The sequence below is a fragment of the Epinephelus moara genome, chromosome 11, assembly GCF_006386435.1.
Source record: "Epinephelus moara isolate mb chromosome 11, YSFRI_EMoa_1.0, whole genome shotgun sequence".
NCBI classification, from domain to species: Eukaryota; Metazoa; Chordata; class Actinopteri; order Perciformes; family Serranidae; genus Epinephelus; species Epinephelus moara.
In genome coordinates this window covers 26124969-26146007 of record NC_065516.1, presented here as the reverse complement: position 1 = coordinate 26146007, position 21039 = coordinate 26124969, and the positions used below count along the sequence as shown (strand labels likewise).

At 41.3% G+C, this 21039-nt stretch overlaps 1 protein-coding gene across 1 annotated transcript; it reads right to left on the bottom strand.

Annotated features, from left to right (window-relative positions):
- Positions 1 to 1818: 1818 nt before the first annotated feature.
- On the bottom strand, positions 1819 to 20545 carry nsmaf (neutral sphingomyelinase (N-SMase) activation associated factor). The gene is made up of 31 exons (XM_050056301.1): positions 20391 to 20545; positions 18479 to 18565; positions 16206 to 16284; positions 15633 to 15694; positions 15206 to 15242; positions 14950 to 15000; positions 13480 to 13551; positions 13243 to 13290; positions 12995 to 13047; positions 12762 to 12891; positions 12599 to 12670; positions 12387 to 12495; positions 11891 to 12067; positions 11577 to 11656; positions 10945 to 11035; positions 10499 to 10562; positions 10184 to 10235; positions 9770 to 9890; positions 9150 to 9281; positions 9027 to 9069; positions 8777 to 8943; positions 8250 to 8361; positions 7896 to 7954; positions 6221 to 6288; positions 6065 to 6132; positions 5858 to 5981; positions 5580 to 5663; positions 5044 to 5197; positions 4447 to 4549; positions 3867 to 3976; positions 1819 to 2691 (listed from the first exon to the last, which is right to left on the bottom strand). Exons 1-31 carry the CDS (start codon positions 20426 to 20428, stop codon positions 2597 to 2599), a joined length of 2742 nt encoding a protein of 913 aa, XP_049912258.1. The 5' UTR covers positions 20429 to 20545; the 3' UTR covers positions 1819 to 2596.
- Positions 20546 to 21039: the final 494 nt, after the last annotated feature.

Sequence of the window (21039 nt, the reverse complement as noted above, 5' to 3'; positions counted from 1 at the left end):
GATGAGCTGGAAAGTGTTGCTGGGGAGAGGGACGTCTGGGTTGTTTTGCTTGGCCTGCTGCCCCCGCGACCCGGCCCCGGATAAGCCGATGAAAATGTATGGAAATGGACCCGGCCCCGGATAAGCCGATGAAAATGTATGGAAATGTTTGTATGTGTCATTTTTCATATTAAAGAAATTAAAATGTTTACTACAAAATGTGTCCTCAGTTTAATACCTAGAGGATGAGCTCCTCCACACCTCAGACTGGTTTCCAATCTTTAGTCAGTTAGTTTTTAGTTTAAAATTGGACAAACTGGAAAGTTAGTATGTGCAGCAACAGCTCCCATAGCTGAACAGGTAAAGAGCACCACCTACTGTTTGACATTTGAATTTAAACTTCTGTGAAAAGAAAATTAAAGGGAGACTTTCCCTTAAAAAATAAAATGAGATATTCTTCCTCTTATCTGTGGAGCTATTTATCAATCTAGATTGTTTTGGTGTGAGTTGCAGAGTGTTGGAGATATCAGCTGTAGAGATGTCTCTTGAATATGATAGGACTAGTTTGCACTGAGCTTGTGGTGCTCAAAGAGCCAAAAAAATGAATTAGAAAAACTCTACAGCAATGTGTCTTTCTAGAAATCATGACCCAGTTACTCAAGATAATCCACAGACCTTGTTGTGAGCAGTTTTTAAATAGGAACTATTTTCTTTGTACCAAACTACACCCACCAACTGTAGCCCCTTTTACACTGCCAGATTTTCCATGAATGTTGGCCCGTTTTGCCGGCAAGCTGAGAGCGTTTAGACACACAGAGCCGGATTGGCAAGTTGATCCGAGGTGCCCAATTTTCCGCCTCGTAGGGTAGACATATTGACGGAATGCTTTTAGTTTAAAAAGACCGACGCGGCCTTCCACAACAGGAGGGGCTGTTGATGACTTGTGGGAGGAGCTGTTGACGACGACACACGTGCGAGCCACTGGCGGTGGATAAACAGGAAACAGCTGATAGCAGGAATTAGCGAGCAGCTAGTAGCAAGAGGGAAACGCAAAAATGGCAGATACTATTGTGCGCCCTCCTTGTCCTCACAAATGAAGAGGCCATTAATCGCCAAGTGACGAGGACGGTGAAGGACCAACTTACGAGAGAATCGCTGAAGGACTGACGAGCCGTGGCTTCACTCCCACGTCACTGGTTACGTCACACGCTGAGCTACACGTTTTGTTACTTGCTCACGCCTCCCATTGCCCTGAAAAAGGCGCATTCTGTATAAACAAAAGTAGGTAGGTGGCATTTTGCTGCACTCCCCGATTTTGTTTTTATACTGCCAATGTTGAAAGACGACTGACTGGGCTTTCCTGCAAATTTGCACAACTCACAACTTCACAGTGCAGAGGGAAGTGTGTATCTACTGCTAGCTCACCTAGCACCACCGAACTAGCTAAAGCCGCAGCTCAGCAGAGGCCATTAAATCTCGCGCTGTCATAAGCACAAAACTCTCGTCCATGAGTAGATGTACGCTTCCTTCCACAAACTGAGTGCCATCTAGTTCCATTATATTCGAGAGGGCAGACATCTCTACGGACGATATCTCCAACACTCGACAACGCACAGATGAGCTGGAGAATATGTTGAATTTAGTGTTCGAAACATATGGCACTGCCTATGACATCAGAGAAATGGTTTATGTTTTCATGTTTTTAAGACAAGTTTATGGTCACTACTTTTTTCCACCTCCACTTTCCACAACTGGTTGCAGCCTGTGAAGCTGATCATAACTAGCTTTCTAGAAATCTGAGGCCTTAAAAAAGGTAACAAACACGAGACAGGAACGATTACTTTTAGAGATGCGTGTTATTTGGATAATGATAACACCTGAGCAGCCTGAAGCTTTTAAGTCCACTTGCACATAAATCTACAGAGACATGATCACTAATTAAAAAAGGTAATGTAACATGATGCATAACAGAAAAAAAAAAAAAATCCACACACATTTAAAATAAGAAAACTGAAGTGAAATATAAGGCGTTTACATGGTTTCAGCTTCCTGCTCCTCTTCCTCTCTATTTCTGTCTCAATGCATCATTTTGTCATATGGATCACTGAACATTTATTATGCTGATACACGACATCTATTGCACATCTGTCAGTCCTGGACGAGGGGTCCCTCCTCAGTTGCTCCTCCTGAGGTTTCAACCATTATTGTTTTTCCTTATCTGCCAAGGACAGACAGAGTGATGTCATATGTATGCTGTGAAGCCCTCTGAGGGCATAATAAAATAAATTAAATCAAATTGAATTGCTCCCATGCACAAACTGCAACTGGACATTTTCTCTCAATATGCAGATAGCTATGAACTAACATGGCTGTATGTGACCTTTTGGTTGGTTTTTCATTAGAGAACAGCTGAGAGAGATTTAAGTCCTCTTCTCCCTCCAACTGCTCTGTGATACTGTACGTTTAAAGTTTGTTTTCAGCTCCTCACAAGTCTTTCATGAGTCTCTGTTCAAAGTCAGATACTGTGGTTGGGTCGTGTGGTCTGCAGGATACTTGGCCGGTATTGTAAACTGCACTGGAAGTCTCCCCAGCAGATGGGTCATGCAGAAAAGGTCCTTTAACTCTGGAGCTTCCAGAGGATGATCTGTCTGTCCTCTCCGCCTGTGATCACTGTGGAGCACAGCTCACTCATCCACATGGTGGTGACAGCACCTGTGCAAAGACAACATGTTTACAGTGGACATTTACAAGTACATACTTCTCTCATTTAGTCATACTGCAAGGATCTTTATTTACAGGTACTGGCAAGCAGCATAAATACTAGGGCTGCCCAAACGTTAATCGGCAAGATTTCATTTGTCGCTTAGTCGCAGACAATTTAAAAAAAAAAAAAAAAAGAAACAATCGTGAAACTCTATAAGGAGCTGCGCCTTGTCAAAATAAATCACATATTACAGGCGGTTAAAGACGCACCATGGGTACAGCCTCTAGTGTCAGACAGGAAATCCAAAGTGTGGGATCATTTTGAGACGGTGAAGGACGAACCCAAGGTGATATATAAACTCATCTTCATTGGTCGACTACAAACATGACGTATCATCTGAAACATGGAAGTAGCTACATGCCCATTAGCCCACAGCGTCATTAACAGGCGGCTCGCTCAGTGTGTGACGTGCACTTGTAGATAAAATATAGGCCTATATTAATGAAGGTTCATTAGTACGGTTTTGTATTTCTCTGTAATGTAGCACAGTGTTAACAATGTTACTGATACTATTCTTTCTCACACCTTCAACTCAAACCACCAAAATATATCATTTAATCATTAAATTAATATCATAAACATGCTGGCGACTAGTCGACTAATGGCCCTAAATGATGACTATTGGTCGACTCGGAAAATTCTTATTCAGGGGGCAGCCCTGATTAATACCTAGAGGAAATGGTACAAAGGCTCAGTTAAAGCTCAGGTGGGCTGTGTCTCAGTCGCTGCTCGTTAACTGCAGTCACACTGTCAAACTTGATTCAAGTATGAGTCAAGATTGTGTTACTGCACTGCCTTTTTCTCGCCTCAGATGTTTTCAGAAACATATTTTAGTGTACTGTTTAGCTGTCAAATGAGAACATTTGAGACCCTGCTGCCATGTTGGAATCAGTCAAGCTGAAACAAACTATGAGGAGGCAAAGGAGCATGATTGTTTTCACAGACTGTCTGCCCCATGTACTGCTGTCAGGATACAGTGAGAGTTATAAAAAATCTTTGTCACATTTGGTAAAAAAAAAAAGTAAAAGGTAAAAAGTTGAAATATTGTTGTGAGTGACTCAATATAAGAAGCAAATAGAATATTTACTATACTAGCTGTTGAATGTGAGAAGATGAGGTGTACCTGAGTGTGCAGGGATCCTCTGGGTGACTGTATTGCTGAGCAGGTCCCACAGCAGGAGGTCACCTGACTTTCCCCCGCACAGCACCGAGTGCCCGTCCCAGCAGAAACACCTGGACCCACACACACGTTTGACTTGTAGCATCAGTCAGCAAAGTGAATCAGTTTTTATTTTAAACAGCCAAGAGCTGAGGTGTGAGAGCTCAAACACAAGCCACATCACATCAGTGTCTGTGTAGCTAACGTATTAGTTAAGTTAGTGGCTCCTGTTTCACTTCAGAGCCCTTTAGAGCTGTAGGGCTACATTATGATGTCAGAGCCCCAGTCTCCATTGCTGTTCCTCTAGGAAGCTTGTTACTGTGTGACTTACTCCCACCTCTGGCTGAAACTATGTAGAAACTATTTGACCTAAATACCTGTACTGCAGTGCAGTCTAATCCCTTATATGTACAGTGTAGCTCAAAGAAACCTACTTATGAAAATAAGATTTATAACATACATTCTCAATTATATATGTGACTCTCTGGCTTTATAAGGAGCTTTAAATGCTGTGAGCTTTATAACTGTGACTGAGCGACCTCACCTCTGCTCCTCCTCAGCTTTCACAGATGAGATCACCATTCCCGTCTGGACGTCAATAACCTTCATGCAGGAGTCGGCACCGACACTGAGGACGTGTCGGCTATCTGAGGATGTAAAAACCAGAATCATCGCTTTAGTCATGGTGTCTGGGTCACTCGGATCTTTGAAATGTCGTGATGTAATTTCTCAAGTTCAGCTTTGAAAACTAGTAATGCAAGAGAAAATGGCCGACTAGCAGACTGTCATATAACCATGTTTTTATAGGGCTTAGAGACAAAGTTCTACAACACAGATTTCCAGGACTTTATAATGAGGTATAATGGAGCAAAGAGCGCTGCTGGAGATGTACTGTTGCCGTTCTCTCTCCTACAGTAATGACTCACAGCAACACAAATAAAAGCGCAGCCGGCCACTTGGCTGCAGTGTGATAAAGTTAGTCTGTAGGTGCAAAACAAAACAATTCTCAGCACTGACCCTTGAAGGCAACATTTATACTGCACCAACTGAAAGGCTGCTCTGATAAACCAATCAAGAAGCTCCCTCAGATAACTCATAACACACACCAGTTTCACATTAGGTCAGGTTCTTTGACACATACCAGGGCTAAAGGCCATGTGATGGATGGTTCCAGTGTGGCAGCAGTGGACCTGCTGCAGCGTCCCGTAGCTGCCGGTGTCCCAGATGGTGACGGTCCCATCTTTACAGCCGGACACCATCAGAGTCCCCGCTGGATTCAGACCGATGGTGTTCACCTGTACATGCACGTAAGAGACGTTTCAGCGTTCAGACTCAGGCTTCACCACATTTTATTTCTTCTGTGTTACTAAAGTCAAGACTGTTTCACTGTAACTGCATTGCTAGGCAACAGCTTGGGTCCATGTTTACTTCCTGTCAAAGGGACCAAATCATTCAGTTTATGTTTAAGCTTGAAACTGGCCGTTAGTTGTGACATCACAACTTCACAGAAGTCCCGTCAGCTCGTTTAAAGCCACAGTTTCTGATACAGTCTGTGAGCATTTCTCTGTGGACTGACCCTTTTCATACTATTAACATATTTTACAAAGGACATGGAAATCAAACATTTTTTTTATAATATGGGATGTTTAAATACAAAGCTAACATCTGTGCACTCACCCCAGCATCATGTTCCAACTCAGCCAGTAACTGAAACTGGGATCTCTTGTGACTGGAGGAGCTTTCAGAGGCACACTGCCACACCTGTGGAATAACAACATCATCTCAATCAGACACCAACACACCCCAGGAAAAACATAAAAACTAATATCTGCACCACATCTGTCAACAATGACGTCATGTTGTGTTATTGGCATTTTTACAGACTCTCAACTTGTCCAGATATGAAAATGCCTGATAATGTCATAGCTTAATAACAGCAGAGTTTTAGTTTCTACCTTGACGGTGGAGTCCCAGGACGCCGTGTACAGCTGGTCATCAAACCAACACATTTGACTGACGGCATCATCATGACCCATCAGTGTGTCCTGCCGCCTGCCGTACGGGATGGAGTAGAAATAACTGAGGGGAGAGAAACACGCAGGTCAGTGTGACGTCATGGAGATAGTTTTGAAAATCATTATGTTCATATATGATATACATACACGTTGTTGTCCCAGGAAGAACACACCACAGTTTTACCGTCTGCCAACATCAAACACGAAGATAATGCCTGAAAAACAGCAGAGTGATTTACTGCTCAGAGTGAGTCTGACATTATCAGAGAGGAAGTGAGGTAAACAGTAAATACAGCTTTGTACCATGTTAGAGAAGGACATGCTCCTCTGGAAGTCCTTCAGCTCTTTGGAAAACATCTTAAGTGTGGAGTCTGGAATAAAGAGTGATACAGCTGAGTACGTACAGCACAACAGGAACAAGAAAGATAAATCAATTAATAATAATAATAATAAAAGATAAATATATTTTATTTTATTTTATTTTTTCCCCCCGTTAAAAAGTTTTTTTGGGGAGTTTTTCCTTATCCGCTGCGAGGGTCCTAAGGACAGAGGGATGTCGTATGCTGTAAAGCCCTCTGAGGCAAACTGTGATTTGTGATATTGGGCTTTATAAATAAAATTGATTGAATTAATTTATAAAAAAAATAAAAAAAACCTAAAAAGAAAAAAACAATAGACAATAAATTTAAAGCACCCTAAAAACCAGACAAAAGAAACACAGAAAAATAAAAGAAAAATACAAACATGACATTTATTAACATGAAATGTTAATAAAAAAATTAAAATAAAATAAATAAATCTTAAAACTTTTTTTTTTTTTTTTTTAAAAAGAGAAAGTTACCATACTGTCAAGCCCACAAAGTTAAATCACACTATGTCACTAAATATAATAAATTATAAAACAAGCCCAAAAAATTATATAAATTAGGATTGAGGATCCACCTGCAGGACAGGCCCCAAAGTCCGAAGCTTTATTACTTAAAAAAATAAAAAATAAAAAAAAAAAAGCCAAACCTCTGAGCTATTAAAATAAAATCAAAATAATTTTAATAATTCAATTATATCATTATTTCATTATTGGTGTTTTTTATTTAGACAACCATTTTCATGCTGACAAATCACAGATATATAGAAGAAACACATCAACGTGTTCGAGGCAACTGATTCCTGTGTGGGTGTGTTTTTAACAGTTTTTTAATCACTAATATTTTATAGCACTATTTATAAAATTATTTACTGTTTTTTTTTTTACTTGTTTATGCACTTATTACAAACATACAAGTTGATAATACTTTCTTCTCTATATCTAACAAGACATGGGAACCTGCAGTTTTCTACAGGCATATTAACTCATACTAATATAATTTCAATTTTGTCAATATTGTATGGGGTGACTGTCAATTTAATAGTGCTCAATATCAGTAAACCATTTTGAGGAGGAGCTGTCAGAACTGTAGAGGTTTTACTTTTAATCTATGAATCAAGCATGGTTTTAACAAAGAGTAATTTTAAAGTATATTTCATATTCATGCCTCCTGTGCCTGTGCCCCACAAAACAGTCATCTAGACTGTTGTGCTTTAAACCATAATACATTACAAAACAAGTCTGACTCTGGTTCACAGGTCTATTCTGAATGGACCATAAGAAACACACTTTATTTTGAAGTACAGTGAATTTCTGCCACAGAGCTTTTATTTTGAAGTGCATTTCCTGCTGTAGAGTGAGTGACTAACTGACAGCTACTTGACTGAGACGGTAAACTAGCTTGATGACATGGCCAAACACAACTATGACACAGAGTACATTAAACTGTGGACCTTGATCTAATGACGAAGGAGGAATCTGGACCAGTTGGGATCCACTGGATTAGAGTTGATCAGGTGACACTTCACTGCAGATCTGTCTTTTGATCCTGTTCGGACCTCTACAGTGATCAATATTTGTCTCAGATTTAAGATGTTAAGATATTTTCCAGACCTTGAGATGTGGAGAAAATAGCTGCTCCATCTCGAGTCACGGCGATGCCCGTCACAGCCCTGCACATTCAACACACAGACAGAACACATGTATAAATACCTACAAGACAAATGCAGAGGGGAGGATGTGCTTAGCTTAATGTAGCAGTCACACTACAATTACTGAAGACAGAACAGACAGTGACCTCACAATACATTTTAATAGGTTTCTATTTTCCTTCCTGCAGCTGCCTGCCGCCTTCGAGCTTTGCATGCACTTCCTCATATTTTCAACAGAGCTTTCATTTCAGCTGTAAGTGGACCAGCACTGCAATTATATTCGTGCTTTGTCATTACTGCAGCCATCCTGACTTACTCTTTATGGATCTTGTGGCTGGAGATGGGTTTCAGATTTCCCATGTTTGCCCAGGCTAACTTCCTGCTCTCCTCGGTCAGGTCCTCGAAGGACGAGTCCTCGCTCGGAGAGGCTGCAAAGACACACAGGGATAACTGCAGTACGGGTATATGGAGACCAAAATGACACTTTTATGTGTTAGATGGTGCTGGATGCTGCTTATGCACATTTACTATGATGATATTAATCACTGGAAATAAAATAAATCAGCAGATTATGACACTGTTTGTGACTTTATTGGTTAAAAAAAATGGTTTGGGTGCACACTACTCGAACAGGGAGGATTCACTGAAATACAAATTCCCTCCCAAACTGCACGAGTCAAGTGCTGCATTATTCAAAGAAACCTGCACTTTGAGGTGTGAATCATCGTCGGCACCATTAGTCGGTTTACAAATATCATAACACGACCTTAAATTTGAAAGAGCAGCCTTGTTCACAAGCTGCTTTGATTCTTTTTAACTGTGTGTGTGTTTCTGCAGTCCTACCTGGAGACAGTTCACTGACTGTTGAGTTGCTGCTGGGGCTCCGAGTTATGTTGTGAAACCTGGGTGTGATCCTCTGAGGGTGGGGGATGGTGAACAGCTGTTTGGGCGTCTGGCCGAACTCCAGGATCTGCGTCAGCATGGCGATCCTCTGGTCGGGGTCCTCGATGCTTCGCAGAGAAATGGAAAGTCAGCTCCACAGTGTAATGTTAAATATTTTTAACAGTGATTTGCGAGTGTTGTTCTTGGGTACCTGTCGCAGTCGATGCCTCCTTCGTAAGTCAGTGGGTGAAACACTGAAAGGCAAAGAGATAAATATGAGTCTTTGTCCAGTTTTGGCTGGTGTCATGTTGACAACAGATGGCGGTTATTTTACCATTGTGGGCCGCGACAGATTCACTGCCTCTCTGTTTGAAGCCAAACACCAGGTCGATCCACTCGTGAAGGTGCTCCGACACGAACTGACTCTCCAGAGCCGTCCTGTGCTTCTGAAGAAAATCACTGGTATCTGGAGTCAAGACAAACAGGACAGAGTAAGGTGAAGCAGAGGAAATGACACCTGGATCCAACAGAGTTCACATGCAGACACAGACTGCATAAAATAGTGGACGTAGCCTTGGGGTCTGAAAAATAAAGCCAAAGATGAAGTGCTTTAACATGGTAGTCCTTCTAATGGCCAGCAGGGGGCCACTCCACTGGAGTCAGTAAGAAAACGACCCCACTTGTCACTTAATTTATTTACTCAGTAAACATTTTCCTGATGAGTTTATGGTCCCAGTCGCTAGGTTCAAGTCTTCTTCAACACAGCATGATGCTCATTTTGTAAATTATGGTCCCATTTAAAGTAAAACAGACGGTAAAGCTGGGGATGCTTTAGGGCTATGGCCAAAATGCCGAACTCCTGCTTCCAAACTGTAGTCCACAAGGTGACGTCACGGCAGCTACGTCCACTTCTTTAATACAGTCTGTACATGCATACCATGATCAGAAAGTTACCTGAGGCCCACGGTGGGAGAACAACGTCACTGACTAAGCTTCCGTTCTGCCTTCTGCCCAAACTTAGATTCAGTTTGTTTTCCAGGAAGCTGCAGTCGTTCCCATAAAACTCTGGAATCAGCTGCGTTAGTGCAAAGACATTCACACAAAGCAGACAAGTCATGAAACACTTCCACAGAAAACATATGAAGACACTCTAGATACTGCTTTGTCAGGGAGACACAGTACATAAAAGTGAAGATGGCAGCATGGATACTGTATAAGGATCATTTTACACCGATGACTATGTTCATGTTGGTGTGCAACTCTGATATGTCTGTACTGACAGCACAAACTCTTCACTTGCAGGAAAATATCTGGTGAAGACAGCAGTAGTGTCTCACTGACATAATACACAGCTGAGTCATATTTTACCTCTTTGAAGTCAGTTGCCCCCTCTAAGCAGTTTTTCCATGTATCAGCTATGCTGTAAGAAATCAAAACAGGGCTGTTAATACCAACATGTGAAATCATTTTTCATGTGTTAATTAGTTTTCTCCCCTGATAATATTCATAAACTGTGTCAAAAATAAACATCTAACACAGTATGGGATCAATAAATATTCTTATCATTGACACGTCATCCTAAAAATTCAAGGTTTATCAAATGTGTCGTGGTGACAGACAAGATAAGAGAACAGAAATTCAGCATGGTACATAAGAGTGTTTGATTCGACAGAAATAACGTACCTATTAAACATGCGATCAGCGTGGTCGTAGCGTCCGTTCTGGAGACACAGCATGTGCTCTGGAGCTGCAGGGGAGAGGACAGAAAGCATTAACACAATATTAGCTCCAATTTTCAGCAGAAGCAAAGATGGCAGCTTCACATAAACAGGGTCTGAGTCCCGGAATACATTTATATTTGTGTGATGATACGTTAGACTGCTATAGTGTAACACATAAACAGCTGCTCTGAAAGTTGCTCCACAGAGATTAAAAAAGAAACCCAGAAACGTGCATTTGATTTATTATTAATGGTCTGTCTCCAGTGTGTCAGAGAGACAGAGACAGTGTTCTTGCAGCATAGACAAGCATGCAAACAAAAAGAGAAAGTGTGTGACACACTGAATGTACACTGTGTGTTCTGTGCTTCCATACACACTGTAGCTTGTGTGATGAAGCGTGTGACATACCGACTCTGACCAGGTAGAAGAGGACGTAGCCTGGGGATGAGTAGTGACTGCCGTACATGAAGCGAGGTTCAGGCATGCCTCTGTAGCGAGCCTGTGGACACAACAACTCTGTTAACTGATGTTTACTGACACTCACAGCAAAGAAACAATATGTAGCAAATATTAACTACAGATATATATCCATAATAAAACAACGATCATGTAATTCCATTCTAACATAGCCCCAAGAAAGTTTGTCATGTAACGTAAACAATTACGTAAACCTGGTGTTTCCTGTGTTTCACTCTATTCAGAGCAACTTGAGTGGGTAAAAGGGATTTGACAGCATTGACAGGCGACCAAATGAAGCACATTGCTACCTTGAGTAAAGGCCTTTGCACACCGAGTCCGTTTTTTCAGGTCAGGACAGCATTATCAACTGTAACTGCCACACGAGCGCAGTGCAGAGAGACGGCAAATAGCCAGCCAGAGGGACACACTCACCGAGACCCACATGCACTAACAAGCACATGCAGTCGGACCGTCTACCACATTACTCCACGATATCTTTACATAGTAAATAGTGGTTTGCTGCTGTCCATCCAGTCACTGGGTTACATATAAAAAAATACACAGAAGCAGCAGAGTCTCACCAGCAGTCGGTCTAGTCGCTCCTTGTTTAGGGCTCCCACAGGTTTGCCCAGGTCCCTGAACGTGGCAGCATTTGTCATATCTGTGAAACAGAGAAAGCAGTTCTGACAGTTGACTACTGATGCATGTCTAATATGAGCCGCAACAGTGAGAGTGAAACCATTACTGCTCCTCTCACTATGTTTTATAATGCCAAACACTTCAAACACATAATATCAGATATGAGAACAATTGTAAGGTAGCTGGGCTCTGATCCTGATCACACTGGGCCTCTGCAGTAACATGTTATGTAAATTAATCTTTGATATTAACTCACCCAGCTGCGCGCTGGCATAGTCAGCGATGACCCAGGGGAAGACGGGATACTGGGAGAGGTCGTTGCAGCTGCGGTCAGCCAGGTTGTTGAGGTGAAGGAGGTACTGGTAGTTGCTCAGGTGGCCGCGCTGCCACTGCAGCATGTAACTCTCTGCTGTGTGCTCCGTCATGTGGTTCTCTGAAAGACAGCAGGGTTCAATCAGTCATGTTTTACGTGGTTTTATCAGTAATGGTTTCCAAAGGTGAACGCCAATATTTGGATCAATGCTAAGAGCTGAAACTGTCTTTGAAGGCCATTAGTGTTGAAATGAAAGACAGATTCAATCAATACAAAACTTTCAGAGTCTGCAAAAAAGGAAAAGCAGCACACAGAGAAACTAACTTACATCCATGAGACTTGATCATCAATACTGTTGACCTTGTTTTTAAGACTCAAGATCATTTAGGAAGTCAAGACTCTCTGAAACAGATTCACAAACAGCCTGAAGTTTTCTCACCCAGGAAAGTGGCGATGTAATAGTAGATTTCATCTCTGTCGGCCGTGTTGTAAAACTTCAGGTAGATGTCAGAGCAGAAATCGTTCTCAGTACAGAACACCTCCAGACCCTGGGTGAGGAGAAACATGAGCACAAACATGAGGATTTGAAATTATTAGACCCTTCCTGCCTACATTATTATATACTGACTCACACTGACTAGCTGTACTCACCAGAGGTCTGAGTCCATGCCGTCTCTTGTAGATTCTCCTCACTCTGTGGAGTTTGATTTGAATCACCTGCTCCTGAAATGACAAGCCATAGAAACATGATGTTATTTTATTACCGCAGCTCAATAACAAAGCTCAGCATGTCCACTCAGATGTGGCGGCTCACCGGATATCCATTGAGAGGCTGGAAGTAGAGGCTTTCATCTGTTATGCAGACGTGGCCGGGATTGGACACGAGAGGCGTGACCATCTCCACCGCGCACTCCATGTGAGGCTTCTCAGCAACACTCTGAAAGCTTCACACCAGAGTCCTAATGTCATCTTTACCAGCAGCATACTCCAACATATTAATACTAAAACTATAAATGTTTTAAAGCACTTCTTTTTAAGTCAACATACCAGTTTTTGTCGAAGGACGTCCTCGCCAGTCGTGACTGTAAATTGGCTGCAATCTGGAAAAACACAAGAACTGTATGTTTGATCACAGATTATATGATGCAATGCAACAGTTTAAAAAAATAATCATGAACTGAAGGAAGTACGATTCAAGCAGAGTGGATCTTTAACACTTCTGATTATCATCACTCATAATATCCCAGGCTTTAGATGCCCACTGTGTGTTTGAACTTTAACACCAACTGACTCACCATTGCAGTCTGGTCTCCAAGTTTCTCCAGACAGGACGCCCTGTGGAGCTGCAAATTTCACCAGTCAAAAATAAGTGGAGCAACACCAACACATACCAAAGCTGCAAATATCCAAATTCATGTACTCCTGAGTCAAGCTCCATCTAACAGCTCAGTTTATTCAAACAAACACACTCAGTGGGTGTGACTTTATCTCCCACTGCTGCAGCAACTATTGTTTAGGAGTAGCTGACGTACCTGAAGTAATGTCTGAACGACATCTTCTGTTTTACTCCAACCCTCCAACTGAAAAGTCACTTTCTTCGCCCCCTATCAAAGTGATGAGAGAAGTTTAAGAAGTTGAATAGATGAGCAAATCTGGAGCCTTTTCCGAGCTCTCAGCACTCATTTTTTTTCTTGAAATGTATTCGACCAACTCATTATAGATCTTAATTTTGACATAATGGGTGAGAAGTTGTGTTGTAGTGTGAGGATAAGCATGACCACACGACGTGAAGCCTAGTGCGATGCCTGGAAGAGCAAAGTTTCCAAATAGCTAAAATCCACATTCTGTGAGAGGCTGCAAGAAGTCAAGTGTGACTAATTGTTTTTCACACACTATTTAAGCAGGATTTATACTTGTGCGTCAGCTCTAAGCAGAGCCTACGCACACCGTTGTGAGCATTTATATTTGTGTGGTGCGTCTGTGTCACTCTGCAGTTACACCTCCAAAACACTAGTCAGCAGTGGGGTTTCTGTGAAGTGCTGTAAAGTTTAGTTGACTCAAAACACACCCATAACACACATTAAACACACATTAAACATGGCTTAATAGAGACAATTTCACACACAAGTACACAAATCAGCTTCACTATAACTCGCAGCATTCACAGACAAACACTTGTCTTTATCTGGACACATTTTCCCCACAAATACAACATGCTAACATTATTAGCACAAGCCTATGGCATTTTACATTGTATAAATTAGCCTAGTGGCTAGTGGACTTTTCCTCTTCTCATATAAAGTCAGGGACAACAGCAACATTTAACAAAGGTAACGTTACAAAATTCGGCTCCATTACAACTCACAAGGTTCACTGACAAAACAACTGTCTTATACTAAACATGTTTTCCAAACAAATATAACATGCTAACGTTATTAGCACAAGTCTATGGCGTTTTACATTGTATAAATTAGCCTAGTGACTAGCTGAGATTTCCTCTGCTCATATGAAGCCAGGATAAATCACACACAAGACTTAAAATGCTATTTTTGTGGAGGATTTATTGTCTTCACAGTTTATTGTTTTTATCTGTGAGTAAAGTAAAATAGCTTTGTTTCCACTGAGAGAAATGGTTTCAGCTTACAAAAATAGACAGGTGGTCTGCTTCACCGCGACGTGTAGTTACATATCTGGGGAAGTGCACTTTAGGGTAAGGTGTAGGCTCTACATCGACGCAGAGCATCGACACCATAGGTACGGTGTCGATTTGACGCCTAAGTACAAATCCCGCTTTACACTCAACAGGACCATCACCCTCCACATGTTTACAAGTAGAGAAAATTAAAACCAGACTAAACTATGATAAATTGTAGATTTGCATGAACAGATTTTCACACTGAGAACAAACAGAAACATAAAGAGCACAGTCCATTCTCTGGAAACAGCTCCTGGCATATAAAAAACATCAGAGGAAAACCCCCGTCGAGCTTCAGTTGACTCACCCTTTCATTTCTGTAAGGTGCTATGACGTTGCTCTCTTTGATGTAAATAACCTGAATTTAAAGAGGAAGTGAAAGTTGGGTTTTACTTTGAAAAGCCATCATGACAAATAACACTGCTGAAACCATTAAAGATAATAAATCTGGACAATAAAAGACGAATGAAACAAACTATCACCATTAATTACAGTTCAACAGATCAAGAGGACTCTGAAGATCAACATGTCAAATAAAAGAAGAGATTCTGAAGATGACTCACCTGAACACACTGAATAGAGAGGGCAGATGGTCTTGGCCTATGAGTAAAACACAAAAAAGTTAAAACATCACAGTAATTCATCACTTGGTAAGATTTAAAGCAAAAGTTTCAACCTAAACTAAATCAAAAATGAAAAAATCTGCTAATGACTTTAGCGATTCTTCTGAAAAACATACAATAACCAACATCAAATCTGCTCCAAACTGAACTACCTGGCGATGTCACCTGAAAGCAGTATCACAGTCTATGTTAAGTCTAAGTAATTCGATGCAGTACACTCAATCATTTGTAGATGTTGGTTTCAATATTGGCATCCAGGTTTAGTTAACATTTGCACAACATTTCAAAGTCACCAGACCAGTTCGACAGTCTGAGTAAACAACAGTGTGTGAGCTGAACGTGTCCGCTGAAGATGAAACCAACTCACTCGTTGAAGGGGTTGTTCTCTCTCTCGATGAACTCGATCTTCTTACAGTCTCGAAGAGGAATCTGCAGAAACAGCAACGAATTATTATGAACCATGATTTACAAAGACCTGGGTACTACATCTACAGGAAAACAGACACACAAAGTACAATAACACGTCCATGCAAAACATGCACAGTAGAAAAGGGATGGGCAATATTTGATTTCATGACATGAGACTAGATTTTGTCTTAGGTTTTCGATACATAAAATCTGAACTGTTGTCTTTTCCTGGCTTTAAAGGCTGAATTACAGTAAAGTAATGTAATTTTCTGAACTCATTTTCTAATGTTCTAGCTATTTTATTATTTTCCTTCATACACTCAGTCATTATATCCACATTACTGATTCTTCTTCCTCCAAAAGCACCAACAGTCACCCCATAATATTGCTGCAATATCAGTATCCGGGTACTTGGTTATAAATTTATGGAAACTTCTCTCTCTCTTCTCTTCCCTCATTTTTGGGTTGGAAAAAAACATCTGGTGGCAAGAGTTAAAAGACATACTATACATAAAATATTATTAAAACAAACCTTTAAAATTGGCTCTCCAAGATCATCTGGATCAAATATGACAGATCTGGAGCAGATCTTGAACGAGCCTCTGACTTTTCTGTAAGGAAAACAGCTAACGTTAGCATGTTAGCACTCTTAGACACAAGACTCTTAAATATATCCACATTAACTGCAGTAAAGAATAACACAAATATAACCTGATACATGAATGAATACGCTACATAACAAAGAAACCAGTATAGTAAAAAGACATTATTAGCAGTCCTTTTAGAAAAGTCAGGGAAACAAATGCTAATTAAATGCTAGCTTGCTAAAAATATATATTTTCTCCTGAGCCAGAATGAATTCAGACAACAGTTTTAAGAAGCAATATTATAAATTGACCAAGTGCAATCAATGTGCCGCCAGCCGGCCTGCCTCATGCACCTCCCTCGCTACGTGTATGTGATGGAGGTGGCCTGGCCGACCACCCCAAACCCAGGCTCGCGGGAGAAGGGGGCCCGGGAGCCGCCGGCCCTCCCTCTTCCCTCTAACATTTACATACTGTAAAACGTTTCATGCACAACAATAGATGGATTAGTTTTCATCCTAGACTTGTATGGCTTTTTAAATTGTTTTATTTAAGGTATAAAAAAAAAGAGAGAAGACGATACCGCGATATCATGCCGTCGCCGCATCCCCCCAAAATAATACCGTGATATTGATATTAGGCCATACCGTCCAGCCCTACTCACGAGCCCGTCACGTTTATATAAAACACACTTTATTTTGAAGTACAGTGACTTTGTGGCACACAGATTTTATTTTCGAAGTGCTGTTTCCTGCTGTAGAGTGAGTGACTAATGGACAGCTACTTGACAGAGACAGCAAACTAGTTCGAGGACATGGTCAAACACAAGTATGACGCTGATTATATTAGACTGTGTGGACCTTGAACGAAAGACTAAGGAGAAATCTGGACCCCAAGGCTGGACCAGTTGGGAACCACTGTTCAAGACGACTCTGACATGTAGTGTAAAGTTCAGTGTAAAGTTCATATCACATGTCAGTGTGAGAACACGTCTTCTGGCATCAATCAATCAATCCATCCATCCATCTATCTTCATTGGCTTATCCGGGACGAGTCACGGAGGCAGCAGGCCAAGCAAAGCACCCCAGAAGTCCCTCTCCCCAGTGACGCTTTCCAGCCATTTCTTGGGGACTGAGGTGTTCCCAGGCCAGATGAGGTAATCCCTCCAGTGTGTTCCCTCTGACAGGAGGCACCCAAGAGGCATCCTGATCAGATGCCCGAACCACCTCAAGCGACCCCTTTCTACGCAAAGGAGCAGCAGCTCTACTCCGAGCTTCCTCCTGATGTCCTCACTCCTCACTCTATCTCTAAGGCTGAGCCCAGACACTCCTGTCCCTTCTCCATATTGGACACATAATCCATTGGCTTTGTGCTGTGGAAAAATGATGAACTATATATGAAAATATGTGAATGTCATCATGAATAATAGTAACTGTATGAAGGTGTATGATTCATCCATGGTCATGGTTGAGATACTTTCGGAGGCCTCAGAGTCCTTCACTGTCTGCATGCATGTGAGGAGGCTCCAGGATGCCTGAAGGTTAAAGTAAGACAGGGACCTTGTAGATGATCAGACACCAACGTCATACAGATCTGTATGACGTGTGAAATACACTTTATAAGACTGACCATGACAATAAAAAAACTGTCTGACTACTGTTGTTCTGAGAGGCTTGTTACTGTTCTCTGGTTTGCTCAGACCTCCATAGCAAGTATCGATGTTTGAACAGCTGCTTCTCACAGGCTGACACAACCGCCTCAAGCTTTTAAGACTTTGTCCACATATCAGTACCTGCAAACTGCAAACACCTGATAAGTACAACAAAGTCCTGCAGGCATATCTGCACAGTTAACAACTTATTCTGGTTTTTAGACATTACTGAGGTTTGGCATCACCACATGGTGGTCAGGATTATCACATATCATAGAATACTATATTATATATGTAGAAAAATGACATAGAGACTGTAGTGGACTGTACAAGATGTAATTTTGGAAGGACTATTGTCAATAAACCTTGTTCAGCTTCTTCCCTGTCTCATGTGAGTACTGTGGATCTCCAAGAAAGGAACAGAAACACGAGTCAGAGCCGAGACAACTCACAAACTAAGTAACCGAGGAGATGGCCACTATGCTAAAGATTCACAGAGAAACCACATTCATACAGTCACATATGGTGAAGTCACTGATGTTATGAGTTGATGATGTTAATCTGAATTACCTCTCCTTCTTTGAGCTGGTGGTCACATGGTACGCAGTGTGCTGCTCAAAGTAATACTCCTCCAGATCCAGCAACAGCAGAGAAAATCTGAGGAAAGACAACAGAGGAGTGTGAGATGACATCATCAACATTAGTCATTCCTACAACTTTGTCACATCACAGAGGGTATTTGGTCAGAAATATTGTTACGTTCAATTTTATCTTGCAGTCTGAGCATTAATGAAATGCTTTTAGGGAGATTTAAAAATATTGAGACATAGCTGTGAAATATCGTGACATGATTTTTAGGAAATATCGCCCAGCCCTAATATCCTCCTGAGACTCGAACTTTTGTTTGGTATGCATTTTTAATTTCTCCTAGCTGTTTGGGATCAGTAGGACCCGATAAGTATAAATAAACAAACATTGTCAACGATAATTAAGTCCCAATGTCCTCAAACGAGACGACAATAAAGTCTCAATGTCCTCAAACGAGACGACAATGCACTCGTTTGCGAGATAACCCTTGATGAGGGAAGTGAGAAATATTAGGATAGAGATCTTTCCCTAAGAAAAGAGACACCACTTTATACAAATCGGCGTGGCCGACGTGCAGGCATACGTCACGTGTAGTAGCGATGCAAGATACCGGTAGTCATTCAGGTTTGAAAATGCTGGCTCCAGCGCTTGTGTTGTGGCGTGTGCTATGTTTATTCTTCTCCATCTGATGAATCAACGGAGAAGAAATGCTGAAAACAGGAGGCGCCTACGACGTCTTCTAGTTCTGATCGATTTTGTTCGGGTAAGTCGATTTGTTTAAATATTTTGACGCTGTGTTCAACCGAGTTGCTGATGAGTTTACGCTAGTCCAACCATCTGTTGTTTGTATAGCCTACATTCCGATCGTAGAGTAACAAATTGTTTTCCACCAAAACTTGTCAAAGTTGCTGACTTTGCAAGGTGTTCTGGGAAATTCCATCTTCCACTTCGTTGAAAGTGTGGGTCGGGGCTTCCTTGGAATCTAGGGCAGGTTTTAAGTGTTGGAAACCACTTCCACTACCTCAATTCTGTTTTGGGACACCACTAGCCTAAACGTGAACACACACAACCAAGTGCAAGTGGGTATTTCTAGGGGAAGTGTGGGTATTGGGACAGGCCCTAAGTCTCAATGTCCTCAAACAAGACTACAAAGTCTCAATGTCTTCAACCGAGACGACAATACAGTCTAAATGTTCTCAAACGACTACTTCTTGATTAACAGTGTCTTCGCTCGTTACTGTTGCTAACATTGGTCAAATTTGTTGCCATATCAATCTACAAATAAACCAGTTTCAATCATTAAATGTGATCAGGTTTTGGACCTTGTCCACTTTTGTGTCGGGATCGGCTGCAGACTGACTTGACAGAGATGGCTGCCATCTTGTTTTTACATGGATTAGTGTAGTGTGCTCTTACTACCACTAGATGGCACAAAAAGTGTCCATGAATGTGGACAACAGGTCTAAGTGAAGTAGAATGAAGTATAAGGTCAAGTAAACCCAAAATGTTTCTTTGTCATATGAGGACACATGGTCTTAGGGGGACAATGGCCGCCTGAGAGTTTACTGAAGGTTATAGAAAGTCATACAGTGCTTTAAAATATGTTTTTACATATATAAGACATGTCCTGACAGGTTACAGTGAGCAGACTGGACTGTGTTGGGTTACAGACTCTAATTTCCTGCTCCTCACAGACGCGTCTCATTGTGCCTTTAATAGCAGGAGTGCATCAGACAGCTGACAGTGAAGCTCTCATTATGTGAGTGTCCCGGCCTGAGGAGGAGCAGGACTCCTGTCTGCAGCCCGACACAAACAACCCGCCGCAGAGCTGAGACTGAGCCCTCAACAATACCGAGTGAAATAATGTCTCGTTAACACCAGCAGCAGCACCAACCTTTCTTTAGTCCGCTCCTGCGTCTTTAAAAAAGCCATGACTGTACACCATCCTCCAGAAACACCGACCTGCCGCCGTCTCTGCTCACATCTCTGTAAACACGGAAACTTGCTGGATACCACGTGACTGACCCTGAGACAGACGATCCCCTGACAAAGGAAGGAGAGAGGTATCACTCTGACGCTGTTTCAGGAGACCGTGACGAACTAACAACATTTAGCCCAGGCTGAGGTTTCAGGTATGGTGTCCCTGAGGTCCTGAAAGGTGATTTTTTTTTTTTAAGCTGTGTGCACAAGACCAATTTTATCAGTAACAAAATGACGTAATAATATTTCTATTTTAGTTTTGCACCATGAAGAGTTCGTCTTCAGTTGATTGTTTCTTCTTTAAAATGTCACAAAATACTGGAATATGTTTATAACCACTTTCCAGAGTCCAGATCTTACAACTTGTTTTACCAGCCAACAGTCCAGAATTCAAATAAATTATATAAATACTTATATATTCATAATAGGTTTTACTTCAATTACTTTTCCCAATTTAATTTGTTTTTATTTATTTTTTTATTTAATTTTCTTCCTATTTTAGAATGTGTTTTATGAGGTTACTTTTACTTATTTAGATTGGCTACTCTTTACTTTTTTAGCTT